The sequence below is a fragment of the Onychomys torridus genome, chromosome 3, assembly GCF_903995425.1.
Source record: "Onychomys torridus chromosome 3, mOncTor1.1, whole genome shotgun sequence".
Classification (NCBI taxonomy): Eukaryota; Metazoa; Chordata; class Mammalia; order Rodentia; family Cricetidae; genus Onychomys; species Onychomys torridus.
In genome coordinates this window covers 104,238,003-104,253,843 of record NC_050445.1, presented here as the reverse complement: position 1 = coordinate 104,253,843, position 15,841 = coordinate 104,238,003, and the positions used below count along the sequence as shown (strand labels likewise).

Sequence of the window (15,841 nt, the reverse complement as noted above, 5' to 3'; positions counted from 1 at the left end):
CCAGAGCAGCAATGGCAGCTGGTTAGAATCTGGTTTGGGGAGAGCCTTTCCATCTCATGCAGGGAGCCCAGGAGCTGGAGTAGGAGCAGACAGGCAGGGCGGGAACTCAGCACACAGGTGTGGAGTGGTGGAAGGTGTGGCAGGAGCAGAGGGCGGGCAGCCAATGCTCTTCTCGTCCCTTCCCTGGCACTGGAGAGGGAAGCTATGCCTTACTGCAGAGGGGCGTCAGGACAACAGGTCTTAGGGGGCTTCCCTTAGCTCCCCACAGGGTCTGCCATGTGTGATAACACTGTGTTCAGTCTTACTCATGTCCCCACATCTGGGCAACCAGCTCTTACCCAAGCCTAAGGCATGCTTGTGGCTATTCCCAGTCACAGCAAGTAGAATCCGCCTGCCTTGCAAGGCCACAGCAGGGGATACCTGACCAGAGTCTTCATCTGGGCTTTTCATTGGTTTTAAGCAGTTTTGATGAGATATAAATCATACCCCTATAACATTTACCATTTTTTAGCTGGGGATGGTTGTCTTGTTACTCTACCATAGTCTAGCCTCAAACTCATGATCCTCCTGCCTCTGCCTCCAGGGCATTGCAAGTGCAGCTGTGGGCCATTTGACAACAGTCACCCACTTCATATAAATTTCATCACAATAAAAATATTTTTAAGATCAGTGTTTGAAGTATGCAGTGATACGGGAACATGAGAGGTGAGTGGGTAGAGAAGGTGGGAAGCCACGCAAGCAACATAGATGCGGAGCTAAGGATGGAGTCCAGCCATAGCCGGGGAGACGTCCTGCCACCAAGAGATGACATGCCCCAGAGAACTTACTCTTTGTGGTAGTTAGTTTCCCATTACTGTGACAAAAGAGCAGAGACAGCCAGCTTAAAGTGGACAAGGGGTATTCTGGCTCACAGAGGTGTTAGTCTGTGGTCATTTGACCCTGCTGCCTTGGACCTGTGTTGACACTGTACATCATGACAGGAACATATACCATCACTTCAGAGTCACTGTCTATTCACCTCATAGCAGCCAGGAAGCAGAGGTGGGGAGGGAGAGGAAGGGGCTTGGGGTCCTACTGTCTCTTCAAGAACATGTCCCCTGAGAGCCTAACTTCCTCTTATCAGGCACCAACACCCAAAGGTTCTATGGCTCCCAAGAGCATCACATGCTGAGGCTAAGTCTTTACACAAACCTTTGAGGTGGCACATACTGATGACGCAACGCTATCAGCTCTCAGCTCATGTCAAAGATGCAGATAACAGCAATCCCAACCTCACAGAGTTGCTCAGAGGATGGACCAAGGTGACACTCAAATGCTCAGCATCATGCCCGCCTCCCAGCAGATGCTCAGCACACACCATTACCAACCCGCCTTGGGTCAGGTGATGCTGGCGAGGCTGATGAGGGCAATTTCCCCAGGAAGCACGGATGTGGAGATGCTCAACTTGAAAACAAGTGTTCTCAAAATGGCATTCAGAGCCTGACACACAGCTCTACATCTGAGATATAAAAGGACTGGGCACATTCAGCAGAAAGGCTCACTTCTGCAGGGCTTTCTCCCCAGACCAATCACAGAGAAGCATGGGATGGGCCACTGAGGTCGCCCTTAGCTCTTGACATCAATAGAACAAGCCAGCCCAGGGTCAGTCCAGAGCCTGTTGTCTGTGTCTGTCACTCACCCAAGGCGGCACTTCCACCCAGTGCTCAGTATTTGGTTTTACTTGGTCTGTGCAGGCTTTCCTCCCCTCCCCCTACCTGCTTCTAACAAAAGTCTCAGGGAGTGATCAACACCAGGTGCCCCCAGAATCATGTATCCAGCCTGGAGCTCAGGAGACAGAGGACACACACATAGCTCCTGCAAACATCCACTTTTCATTGTTAGGAGAGAGTTAGGTGGATTAAAGCAGCCTGACCTCCCACGTGAAGATCTGTAAGGATTGGTGAAATGTGGCCATTTCCACGCTGTCCCAAGCATGTGGCATCACACTCCAAGTGGCTCTGTGGCACAGTGGAAGGGAGCCAGAAGACCCCAGCTCAAACTCTAGCCTGGCTACACATTAGCTGTATGCTGCAGAATGAGTCACTCAGTCTCTCTGAGTCTCCCTTCACACTGTCCCCTCCCTATGTCCTTGTAACTTGTCCACCTTGTACCTGTCAGGAAAGCAGGCCATGACTGCACAGTGTTCTCAGTGCACAGAATTTCATGATGCCCATAAACAACCTCCAACTCCTATTCAACTCCCGTGAGCCTCGGCTGCTGGCCCAGGCACTGTCTTTCCTACTGCTTTTAGACAAGCAGGATTCTGTTTGGTCCCAAGAACTTCACAGGGAAGTCTCCTGTGCACGCGCCCATCAGAAGGCCTGTGTTGGCATCTAACTACTCCATCGAAGATCTCCACGGAGGAAGCAAGTTGGGGGAAAGAGTCCATCTGAAGGGAAGCTAGATGATTTTTACTCCTGCATGAACCGAGTGACAGCTGCAGAGCCTCCTCATCAACATGCACTGCACACCCTGTGCCTGCTTGCAGCCCTCTACGGTGAGGAAGTGCAAGGGGAAGAGCGAACAGCACATTTCAGCGCATACGAAGATGTTCTGGAGAAAACCAACCACTCAACAGTATGTCCAGTTTCCACTTCTGAAACACTATAGTCTGGCCCTGGAAAGAGTCAAGACGGTTGCTCCCTCACCTCAGAAACAATTCATGGTGTGACAGAGGCATTCAGCAGGATCCACAGGGTCCGGCAGAAGTGAAGGACTCCTCCTCAGCCCCCCACCCTCCATTATGCCCACCCCCTCACAGCCACACTTCTTTCGCTACACAAAGCATCCCAGTCAGTCCCATCTTGTTCCCTTTCGTTACTTCCTGCTAAGTTCCCGGGTCACCCTCTGAGGGGACACCTGGTCAGACAGACACCCTTGCTGGAGTGGACCCTTCCTACCTCTCAAGCTTAGATAGCACTGCCTATCTGCCTAGAATGTCCCATCTCCTCAGCTCTACTCACGGATGTCTTATGTTCCAAAGCCCTGCTCACCTTCACTTGTCACTCACTTTTTCATTAAACAACCTCCTAACTATTACTGTATCTCCTGCACTGTGCCAGAAGACAGACATAAGACAAGGGGTCAGTCGCAGCCCTGTATCCTCTGACAGCTCAGACCCTAGGGAGACAGATGGTGACAATAAGAAATAACGTGTGTGGCAGACGTAGGTTCTGGAGTGCTGTGAGGCCAGAGAAGACCCTAACCCAGGCTGTGAGTGGTCAGGGTGGGCTTCCTGGAAGAAGACACATGTACCCTGAATCCTAGAGCTGGAAAGTGGAAGAAAGTGTGTATGTATGTGTCATGTGGCTGGATAAGAGCTAACATGAGTGCTACTTGTCCCCAGCATGAGCTGGCAGTGTAGATGGCAGAACGCCAGCCACCCATCCAGCTCCAAGAGGTGTAGACTCCTTGTTCCACAGGTGAGGGTGCTGAGTAGAGACGGGTTAAGTACTTTCTCCTGTGCACAGTTATCAAGCAGCCTGGTCAGAGTGGGCCCATGCTGTGCCCAGGGCACTCTGCTGTCTATCATTTCGGTCCTAGATAAGTTTCTATTGTAGTGATAAAACACTGTTACCATAACACTGTTCCCAGGGAAGAAAGACTTTATTTCAGCTTATAGCTTGTAATCCATCACTGAGGGAACCAGGGCAGGAGCTCAAGGTGGGAACTTAAAGGTAGGAACTGAAACAGAAGTCGTGAAGGATCACTGTTTACTGTCTTGCTTCCCACAGCTTGCTTTGCCTGCTTTCTCAAACATGCAGGACCACCTGGCCAGAGTAGCACCACCCACATTGCACTGGGCTCTCCCATATCAATCAATCAAGAAAATGCCCCCACAGACTTGCTCACAGGCAAACTGGTGTAAGCATTTTCTCAATTGACAGTCCCTCTTCCCAGATGACCCTAGCCTGTGTCAAACTGACGGAGCTAACTGGGACACTGAATGAATCCATGTGATTCTGACAGTTGCTCTCCTGCCAGATCATTCATCAGAGATGTCATTCTTGGTTCTACCTAGGGCTCATTCCTTATAATAGCCCTAGACGTCATCCCTGGGTTTGGAACAGGAGGTGACATAGTCAGATTCTACCAGAGAATGATCTCAGGTGATAACAATGGGCTTTGGGAGGTGGTAGGACAGGTATGAGGGGTCTTGTAAAGGGAAGATGAGGTCTGTGCTAAAGTTGGGACAGGAAGTGTGTAGGGAATGGGCTTGGCAATCAGTGGGATGCTGCCACCTGTCACCTATGGGGACTGAAGTGCAGAAAGGATGTCTCGGGATGTCTACCATACCTCTTAGGGTACCAAGCTCACGCCAGCTCTCCAGACTCCACTCACTAAGCACGCTCCAGAATACGTTCCAGCAGAGTGAGAGAAAGCCACTCCTAGCCCCCCCAAGTGGGCAAATGGCACTGTGCCCGCAGACCTCTGAACTCCCTGCAGAGGCTCCACCCACAAAGAGAATGTCTATCCTACTCTAAGTGCAAAATCAAAACCCCACAACTGAGTCCCCACAATGAAGACCGAGATCAGCACAGCGAGCTATCCAAGAACACAGCTTCAGCACTACCTCCAACAATGGCTGCAGGCCCATGCCACCTGCCCAGTGCCCACTCACTGGCTCCTAAGATCCACCCTGCTTCCTTCTCTCCACAGCAGTCTCCTCTTGCTCGGACCTCCACAGCAGCTTTCCAAAGTCTGTCAGTCGCTGTGGTGTGTCAGAACCTTCAGCCTCAATGCTCACTTCCCTGGGTGGCTGAGCAACAGGACAGCCTCAGGAAGGAAAGGCCCTACTGTGCAGTGCCCAGAGCTCAGTTACTTGTCTGTCAGTAGGATGGGAGCCCCCAAAAGCCAGTCAGTGACCTGTTTCTTCCATCCTCTGCTAACACAGGTAATAAGCCAGTACCTAACACCCTGGACTGCCACGCCACCCTGCCCTAGCTAAGCCTGACTATCTTTTCTACCTCTTTCCACACAACTGGACACACACATACACACACACATACACACACGTGCACACACACGTGCACACACACATTCACACAGATCTAAAAGGAAATGTGCAAACAGACCCAGTCAGAGGTAGCTAGGTAGGCAGCCTACAGGCTGCCAGACTCTCCCCAAGGAAGGAGGGGCTGCTTGGCCAGCGTCCAGCACCACACCTGGACAGGAACCCGGCCAGCTCTGCCTTCCAGCCACCCTCGCTCTCGAGCCATGCTGACTGACAATCACAGTGACATTTTGTTCTCCAGCTGCCTTGCCTTTAATCTTCATTCAGGTGGACAGAGCCGGGGCTGGGCAAAGCCCCCCTGTAGGAGGGACCACAGGAGGAAACACCATCTTTCTCTTTCTTGTGTTCCTAACTTGCTAATGGAGGGCCTCAGTCGAGCCCGGTGCCAGGTGCTGTGAGAATCAATCGATAAATTACCGACAAATATTTATTGAGCTCCCGCAGCAATAGTGAAACAGCTTGTCTCTGTCCAGGGTTTCCTACTCTTCGCCATTCAGCTCCTCAGCCTAAGAGGCCCAGGGCTAGCCCTGCATTAAACAGAGACACTGTGGTGGGCTGCGCAGCCTCCTGTTGCTTTTAGCTTGCACTGAGTAGGTTTTTATTGTGCATCTACTAGGTGCCAGCTGCTAATGAAGTCATTGCAGACTGAAGGGAGGCCAGCAGATATGTTCCCATCCTATAGGTTGCTGGGAGTTGTGCAGACAAAGAGAGAATGATCAGATCATGGGGAGGGGGTGGGGAAGTGAAGCAGAGCAGGCCTCCCTGGGGAGAAGAGAGCTGGGGACGTAGAGATGGGAAGGTGCAGGCCTTTAGAGGAAGGATCTGGGACACTAGACTTTCAATAATGCTGTCGGATGAGTATCACTGTTATATTCCTTTTCCAGATGAGGAAACTGGGGCCAGGGAGATTTAAATGCTTCCTTGCCAGCTAAAGACTGGATGGAGTTCAGGAGCTGGAGAGATGGCTCAGTGGTTAAGAGCACTCAACCAAAGGATTCCCAGCACCCATATGTAAGCTCACAACCATCCACTTCCAGGGGATTTGATGCTCTCCGTCTGGTCTCTGTGAGCACCAGCACACACATACATACATGCAGTCAAAACATGTCCAGGATAAGACTCGGAAACCCCAGTGATGACCATCAAACCCTTCTACCCCTAGGTTCTAGCATGCCTTACTGGAGCTTTCCCCTAGGGATCCTCAGTAACACAGCCAGTAGCAGCCCACGGTCTCTGATGCCATTTCCCTGACATTCAGGGACAGGGCCATACCACTACAAATGAAAAACCCAACAACATGATGGCTGACTTCCTGGCGGGGGCGGGGGGTGTTCCATGCAGCTGTTCATTAATCAGCTTATTTAATACACGTACGCCCTCACTGTAGATGCTTTTCACATACTCTCTCAAGCTGCATGACTCATTTAATACTCATAAACGATCCTGGTGGTAAATCGCTGGGTGTCACTGAGCAACAGGGATGTGGCAGCATTCATTATCAGACACACGTTGTAAGGCTGTCCCACTGCTGCATGAACACACCAGAGTGTCAGAGGCAGCAGCACACCCAGGCTGTATGGCATGAACCGTTGCCCCTGGCTACAAGTCAGCACAGCCTGGAGGGTTCTGAATACCACAGGTAACAGTGATACAGCTGTAAGTATTCAAGCATCTGGACATGTCCCCAGAATCCTAGCACTTGGGGCAGGGCAACACAGCAAGTTCCAGACCATCCTGGGCTACAGAGTGAGACTCTATCTTTAAAAAAAAAAAAAAAAAAAAAAAAAAAGATCATAAATAGGAGCTGGAAAGTTTGATCAGCAGTTAAGAGCATTGGCGGCTCTTGCAGGGAGCCTGGGTTCAATTCCCAACACCCACATGGCAGCTCACAACCTTCAGCAACTGCAGTCCCAGGGGATCTGATGCCCTCTTCTGGCCTCCTCTAGTACTGCACACATGGATATACATACAGGTGAAATTTCAAAACACATAAGCACTTTTTTTAAGGAAAAAAATTAATCATAAATAAATAAATAATTGAAAAATCCAGATATAAAAAGGTGCAGTCAAAATATGTGAAACAGGATAAAAACATGGGTCACCTGCTCCTGCTCTTACAGTGAGTGGATCCTACAGGGCAGAGGCTACTCTGTATCATCCACTGTAAAGCCTATGGAAAGATCTATTCATTTCCACAGACATCAGGAATATTGTACATGTAGCCTCTGTAAAACTGGTTATCACGTTTAAAAAGTATTTATTTTAAGTGTATGTATGCGCTTACATGTAGCCTGTGTACTATGTACTTACCTCGTGACCACAGAGGCCAGAAGAGGGCATCAGATCCCTTTGGAATTGGAGTTAGGGTTGTGGGGAGCCACCACGTGAGTGCTGGGGACTGAAGCCAGGTCTTCTGCAAAAGCAGCCAATACTCTTAGCCACTGAACCATTTCTCTAGCCGTGTTTGTGTTTGTGTGTGTGTGTGTGTGTGTGTGTGTGTGTGTGTGTGTGTGTGTGTGTCGGTGGAGGTTGCTGGGTTTTTTGTTTGCTTGTTCACTTTTGAGGCAGGGTCTCGTGTCTCCCAGGCTAGCCTCATACTTATTACATCACTAGCCAGTGATGACCATGAACTCCTGATTCTCCTACCTCCAGCTGCTAGTGCTGGTGTCACAGGCATGTGCTATCATACCTGGGCCTCTTGATCATCATCATCATCATCATCATCATCATCATCATCATTATCATTTTACTTTTTAAACACTTTGCTAGAACTTAAGGCATAAGCACCTCCGCTAGCTGAGGCCTTGCATTCTCTCATCATATCTGCCCCACTGGAAAGTCTGACGGTAGTGACACACCTGTAACTGTCACCTCCTGTGATGACAATGTCTACTCTGCCTCCATGTCATCTATGAGACGCCGACCATCTTTGCCTTCAGTTCATCTTTGCCCAAAATATCATATGGCATGAGACTACCGTCACACAGCCCATTGTACAGGGAGGGAATCAAGATACAGACAAGCCAAGGCATTTGACCAAGATACCATCTGGAAGGTGACGGGACCAACACAGAGCTCTATGTCCCCAGCCCTGACCCTTGGCTGGACTGGCAAGTGGCACTGTACAGCTGAATCTGTGTATGCGACAGTCTCTCTGGCCTTTTCTGCCTCAAATGTTCTTGCTCTCAGGGAGAGATGGGAATGGCCTGATTTAAATGCAGGATCATCCTTCCCCCAGATTCATACAGGGAGCCTTGGGAAACGCTAGAAAGAGCAGGGCCTCCTGCAGCCCTCCAGGGAGGCTGGAGCCAAGTTCCCCAGAGTGAGACCTCTGGGGAGAGGTCCCATTCAAAGCCTTAGGGCTTTGAGTGTGGCCCAGCCATGGCTCTGTGCTTCACATGAGCTCAGGTCAAGGAACAGCAGTGTGCATTTACTTAATGAGGATCAGCGAGCCTCTTCAAGAACAGAGAAACGCCAGTGAGCAAATGAAAGATGCCCAGCTGAATGAAGAAACCACATGGAAACTGCCTAGAAAGGCGGGCAGCTGCTAGCTTAAAATACATTTGGTAGCTATAAAATACATCTGGGTAGGCATTTGGTAGCTATAAAATACATTTGGTAGCTATAAAATACACACTATACAAATAGCCCTCAAATGTGCGGCTCAGTCCCCACTCCTCCGTACCTCCTCTGTGCCTGCATGGACCTCGGAAGGCTAACCTGCCGTCTGTCTGCTCATCCACCAGTCTGCTGTTCCCAGCCAGCAGTGGCCACTTGCAGGAGAAAATATAATAGGTGTTCCTTGCCTAACTCCTTCCCTGTCTTGCTCCTAAGGGTGGCTGAGGGTGGCTGAGGGTGGCTGCATGTTCAGGTTCTGAGCTGTGTGTGCTTGTTCCTCAAAAAACAACACTCTTCTGTCACCCATGCTTACAGGTAGGACAAAAACAAACAAACAAACAAAAACACCCTGCTAGCCTCTCCCTGATACTTGAGGCAACAGTCCCTTGGTCAAGCTCCCCTTGGTCAGGCTCTTTGCAGCCACCCCCTTTCCCGCCTCTGCTGACTTCTCAAGCCAGTGGGACAATATACAACACCCCAGCCCAGACAGAAGCCTGCAGCAAATGTCCGGTGCGGCCCATGCCAGTAGTGTTCTCTGGAGCGGCGTAGCATTCCGTTTGTAGCTCTGCCTCCCCAGAGTGATCCGGTTCTGACACGTGGAGCAAGAAAGGGAAGAAAAGGAAGCAAGAGAGGAAGGAAGATTCCGTAAACAGAACGGGGAGCCTAAAGGAAACCTGCTTTAAATAGGTAAGAAGCAAATCATCTCACTGTGAAACATGAAGCCACTGAAGATAATCAACTAGAACCCTTGCTTTTCCTCACCTGGGAGAAGTAGGTAGTAACCCCCCACCCCACCCCCCACTCCCAGTGTTGTCACAGTGTCTAAGAAAGATGATCCGAATTAGTACAGGGCCTGGCACATCTAGCTAAGACCACCAAGAGAAGTTCCAGCTGAGAAACTTGGCCCTATTTGCTACCCAGAGGAGTGGGTGGAAGTAAAGTCAGGAGCAGACACAGTAGTGGGTCATTAGGTTCGGGGGGCTGACCCTGCAAAAACTAACACGCTAGGAAGAGAGTCCCTGCCACCAGCTGGAAGAGGATGAATGCGGGAGGAAGTCAAGTCCCTCAGTCTCTGGCCACGGGAGAAGGATGAATCACCAGCACATGGCCTGCAGCAGCAGCAGGCTCAGGAGGAGACTCAACTGCAGCCCACAAGCATCGGGTTTCACCTGGGGCTGAGACACCTCCCTCTGGGGCCCTGGGTTGGCAGACCCCCCTCATTCAGTGTGCACGGCTGGGCTGTCCCCATGCCACTCAGGCGGCCTCTGGGCATTTCTGCCCTAGGCAGTTGGAGCCTCTCAGTGCTGAAAAGTTCCTCTCAGACTTGGCTGAGTGGCTGGCTTCCCCACCCTCCACTTGTGTCTCACTGGTGACCTCCAGCTTGGCTTTCTTCCCCACCCTCCAACTGTGGCCTCACTGGTGACACCTCTAGTAAACACCCCAGGAAGAACAACACCCTGCTTCAGCAACTGCTCCCAGCACAGAAGAAAGTTGAACCAGCCAAAGTCTGATAAATTCGCTTCAATATGTAAATCACCAGGAATTTCACTCGTGCACTCACATTACAATCCTATGCTAAAAGATCATCTGCGGAGATGCTGCAGGATGACACAAGGTGCGTTTATGCCAAAGAAGGTTTATCAGGCCAAAAGAGCGGGGAAAAGATCATATGATCACCCAGGCTGATGTAGGAAAAGCATCCTTAAAATGTCTACTTCCATTTACTAAGAAGGACAGAAAACTAGACACTGGGAATGTGAGGGATTTCTTCAACCTAACAGAGTGATTTACCACAAACCTGGAGTCAAACTATATTTAATCTTCAAATGAGAACAGCTCCCGCACTGCCCCAGCAAGAGGCACAATGCCCAGAGACACTTTAATTCACCACACTGAAGTCTTAGGAGGAACAAGAGAATTAGAAAGAAAGAGATGAAATTGTTCATTGTATCTTCTATCATTGTCTAGGCCGTGCTTTCTAAAGAATCTACTAGGGCAGTTTTTAATTAGTAAGAGGTTTGGCAAATATTTCTGGATGCAAAATTAATTTGCAAAATGCAAATGTAGTTCCCTAACAAGAAACTAACAGAACGTTAATTTAAAATATATAAATGTCCAACAAATTCAACAGCCTCAAACTATCAAGTACCTGGGAATATAGCTAACAAAAGAGGTATTGAGTCATCAGGAGAAAATGAAGAACTCACACTATGAGCTGTTAAAAATGGTTACCGAAACCCTCCATTGAAAAGAGGTACAATGTTCATGGAAGACTAAACACTACACCCTCTGCCCTCTACAGGGCAACAGAGAGCTTGGCAGTAACAACTGGGACTTGGAAACTGGAGTAACCTGTGTCCTCTTCCACCAGGGGCAATGCTCTGGGGGGAGCTGGGGAGCTTTGGATGGAAGGTCCAGCCAGCGCTGAGTCACAGCAGGATATCAACATGGGGTGAGCAGGGATTCCTGTAAGAAGTTATTCAGTGGCAGCGACCCACCCAAGGAGACCTATTGGAGGCAGAAGCAGGGGTGCTGTGGCCCATCGCTTAGCATCCCTCTACTGTTTATCTCCACTGCTGCCAGCCACAGCCCAGAAGGATCTGAGGTTCCAATTCACATTGCTTTGAGACTCTGGCTTTGGTGTGTATTAACCGTGTTTGTATAAATCGCTAAGAGCATTTGCACTGTTGCATCAACCTCGGTTTCCTCACCTGTAAAGCAAGGACAGGGATTTCTGCTTCAGCGTCAGAAGGAAACGGACATGAAAACACTCTTGTAGTGCTGGCTAAAACAGGACCTTCTTCTGGCTACTACTATTGCTTCTTTATAGTCTGGGGGTCAGAGATTAATATTCTGTTTCCTAGCCTGGACAACAGTGTCCTCCCTTCTGTCCATCTACCTATCTGTGTCATCAAAGGCATCACAGAGTCCTTACTCTGGTCATAACATTTCTTCAATCAGTTCTCATATCAACCCCTAGGGAAGGTGGTGTTCTATCTGGCTCCATTCTACAGATGGGAAAGTCAAGGTTCAATTCTCCACCAGGCATCGTAGGTGCCTTTCGTGGAATGGGGGTACTTACCAAGACAGACACAGTCCCTGCTCTACTAGAGTCATCCTCTATTTGGGAACTCATCCAAACCTCACTAACAAACTGGAAGAAGAGCCCACATCCAAACTCAGCTCCACTGGACACCAGCGGCTACACTTTCAACTCATCCCCGGAACTGCTATCACCTTCCCCCTTCCACGCCTCGTCTTTAACGGTACAGTGGTTGCTAACACACATTCTTCTAGCAGCAACAAGGTGCAAGAGCCCCTCACCACGCAAGCAAGCCACTGAGGCAAGCAAGCCACTGAGGCCGAGTGAGAGCTGTCAGCTTCTGTCCCTGTCTGTGATCCTCCTGCAGGATCATCAGAGAATTACCACGGGGGTTGACAGTGCGTAAAAGAGGTGAGGCATCCTCCTACCCCTCCCTGGACAGCATCAGCAGCATTGTTTCCTGAGAGAGCGCCATTGAGTCTTCTGCCACCGTTAATGGCAGAAGTGAGTCACTTATAAGACACAGCTTTGTTATAATTACCTCCTGAGATTCAGCAATGCTCCGAGTCACTGTGAAAGAGAGGGCAGCGGGTGACTGGGGCTTGAAGGATCCTCTGCCAGGTACGGCTTTCAGACAAAGCATCTTGGATCAGGAGCAATTATAGCTAATGCCCAGTCTGAATGCTAATGAGAATTATTTACAATTGCATGTAATTCTTTGCCATTTATACACTCAGCTGGTTTTTCTTTTCTTTTCTTTGCCCGTCTTTCTCTGAGTTAATCCTGAGAAACAGGATTACTGGTAGTAAGGAAGATTCATGGCCATTTCGCAGATGAGGATACTGGAGTCCATGGTCATTTGGTTCTCAGGGACAGAAATGGGTTTCAACCATGTGTGTCCTTGCCTGGGAGAGGGCCTGCCGACCTCTGAAGGCACTCTCCTTGATCAGAAGGCATGCAGCATCACCACAGCCAGCTGCACACTCTCAGAGGCAATGGCTGGTGTCCTCTGTTGGGAGAGCTGTGGGCAGATCTTGTGAAACAGACCTCATGTATCCCCTTTAACCCTGTAATTGTCAAGAGACTCTTGCCTCTCCATGGGAAACCCAAGCAACGACCACAGTGTTCAAATCCAGGCTGAGAGACAGGAAACACCTTCTTCTGCCCTCCAACTGGAGAGTTCTCAAGTCCCTCCTAGCCTGGCCACTTCCTTTTAGAAAGCATCTGCTTGAAAATCACCCTAGATCCAAACCACGCAAGAGCATAAAGTTCAAGCAGCAAGGTGAAAGAAGACAGGCCTGTGGTTGTAGTGACAATGGCAGCAATACCTGGGACTTCCCTAGGACCTGGCGCAGGGCTGACTGGGTGAGGAGTCTTCTGCCTGTTAAAATTAGAGGTTGAGGAGGACTTTCGAGGTAGGCAGCCTCTAACTAGATCGGCCGCATTTTGCAGGTGAGAAAGCGGGGATGGGGGTGGGGGAGAGATCCTTGGATCTAGAGATGTAGCTCAGTGGTCGAGTGTTTGCCTAGCACCAATAAGGATCTTGTTAATGTTAATCAAATCAAAGCGTCCCAGTGGCCAGGAGCTCACAGGCTTGCCATGCTGAGGCTGTCAGAGGTATCACAGTGACAGCAGCCGCACTTACATGGTACTCTGCTAAGTTACAAGGCACCTTTGCAGTGCCTTGTCAACGCGAACACAGTTAATTCTCTCACCAGCCCAGGGAGGAAGGAACCATGAACACCTCCATTCAAAACGTGGGAAATGGAAAGAGGTGAAACAGCTTGTGACAGCGCATGAGAGACAGCATGGTGACCGGACCCTAAAATGCACCTACGACCTCTCTGCCATGCCTTGGTACTGAGGAAAAACCACTGTGTTTCTGCCAGGCACTTCTTGGCTATAGAAAGGAAAGTGTGCAGGCGAGAAATTCACATACCAAACACCTCCTCACCACACTCAAACCAGTGCTGGGGACCCCTTCCAAGCCAAGACTGCCCAGGACTGTTCTGGGAGTGGAGGGTGTTAGAGACCCTGGCAGGCAGCTCTGGCCTCTGCACAGCTCTGAGATTATAGGTGGGTGGTACCCAGCTACCTGCTGGATCTTCGGGTCCCTGTCATATTTGAAAACAGCTTCAGGCAAACCCTGTACTCCCCCAGGGGCAATGTTCTGGGGGCAGCTAGGTGGCCACGGACTGAAGGTCCAGCAAGCCCCAAGTCACAGCAGGACATCAACATGGGGTGAGCAGCAATTCCTGTAAGAAGTTACTCAGTGGCAGCAACACACCCAAAGAGACCTGTTGGAGGCAGAAGCAGGGGTGCTGTGACCCCCGTTGCCTAGCATCCCTCTGCTGTTTATCTCCACTGCTGCCAGCCACAGCACAGAAGGACCTGAGGTTCTGTCTGCCACCTGAGCTTCACGGATAGTCCAAGATACAGGCAAGACTGGTACTCAATCCCCACTCCACCACGGACCAGCTGGCCAACTCTAGGCAATCTAGTTAACCTCTCCGCGTCTCCACCTATTGCTCAATAATGGTGCCTTGCACGGCTGCTGTATAAACTATGTTAATCCACAATCATCTCCGGTGGGCTCTTGCTGTCTCCAAGGGTTGCTGGTGACCCCCAGGAATAAAACCAAGGGTGGGGCATTAAGTCCCCTCAGTCAGATCCCCACCTCCTCTCTCCTTCATGTTCCAGTGACACACTTCACTTGTGCTCAGGTTCCTGCCCTCCCTCTCCCCGCCCCCCCCAACATCGGAATGTACTCTCCAAGCGCCCCAACCTGGGGATCTTCTAGCGGGATACTGCCGGTTTCCACAGTTCCAGTCGGTCTGAGGTGGGAGCCCCCTGCCGGAGGACAGCGACCCTGCCTGGAGCATCCCTGCACCTCCATCTCCCAGGCTAGCAAGGGCCTCAAAGGTGGCTTCTGTAGACAGCCTCTGTGCTCTGGTTCCAGAGCAACCCAGCGTAAATCCCAGAATTTAGTATCTCCCAAGCCTCGTCCCGAAAGGGCAGTTCCCACGGACCTCTGCCACCAGAATCCACATCCTGGTCACAGCATCCACCACCACCCCACCCACCCAAAGGATCCCTTCTAGTACAGCAGCCAGAAGAACATGGTACAGACAGCTGGGAAAGAAGCGAGCGCTGGTTCAGATGCTTCTCATACCCAGACACCTGGTTTGGGTTCCACCTACCTAAGTAGCTTGGATTCATCCAATTTAGGCTGAAGGCGCTTCTCGGCGGCACAACTTTCCCTCCCCAAGCCTCAGTTTCCTCCTCCGTAAAGTGGGTATATTAGAACCTGGGTCCTGGGGATTCAGGAGGATTTGAAAGACAGTGGATGCCCGGAGCTTGGCACGGAGATCGCACCTCCACCCAGGGGCTGGGTTCAACGTTTGCATCAAAGTCAGACCCCGAGGAAGCTTGGGGAGCCCCGGAGACAGCCCTCTGGCCCAGAAGTCGCCAGGCCCACGCGGATCGGCGCTCCTGGCCCAAACCGGAGGAAGCCACAGGTGTCTGTGCGTCAGGGCGCAGTAGCCACAGCTCCGCCATCCTACCCAGGCCGTCCGCGTCGCCAAGGCACCCGGCGCGCCCACCTCGTGCGGCCACCTGCAGGGTGTCCCCGCCGCCCTGCGGGGGCGAGGAGCTCAGAGCCCAGTCTGAGCACATCCTCGCCCGCCGCCCAGTTCCCGCCCCTGCCCGCGCCGCGCTCCGACTCACCCGCGCCGGCTCCCGGGAAAGTTTGGCCGCGGCTGCCAGGCTGCTCAGTGCGGTGGCGGAGGCCTCGGGGGTGGCGGGAGCACGCGGAGGCGGGGCGGGCACGGGGGAGGAGCCGCCGAGGGGCCCGCCCACCACCAGCCCCATGGCACCCTCCCTCGCCCAGCTTCCACCGCCGCGCCCCGGGTCCATGGCGGAGCTCTGCGCCTGGCAAGAGGCCAGGGATGAGTAGGAAGCCTGGCGATGGTCCTCCGCCACTGCTACCGGCATACGCACCCCAGGGGCACGCAGAGCCACAGACCAGACTCGGATGAGGAGGAGCAGACAGGATGCTTCACAAATTCAACCACAAGTGGACGGAGGAAGACCCTAGAGGGATCAGTTTAAAAAAAAAAAAAAAAAAG

The 15,841-nt window shown here is 51.3% G+C and overlaps 1 protein-coding gene across 2 annotated transcripts in view; it reads right to left on the bottom strand.

The window, feature by feature from the left end:
* Hrh1 (histamine receptor H1) overlaps positions 1–15,497 on the bottom strand; it is an 89,304-nt gene extending 73,807 nt beyond the window's left edge. The window contains exon 1 of one of the 2 annotated variants that reach the window (XM_036182763.1): positions 15,441–15,497. Coding sequence is in view for 1 of the 2 variants with exons in the window: in XM_036182762.1 (XP_036038655.1) it covers positions 14,915–14,933 (19 nt within the window). In the remaining variant the exon portion in view is untranslated. Of the gene's footprint in view, positions 1–14,914; positions 15,382–15,440 lie in introns of those variants that run through there. The other variant, XM_036182762.1, reaches the window with a different exon arrangement.
* Between the last annotated feature and the right edge of the window lie 344 nt (positions 15,498–15,841).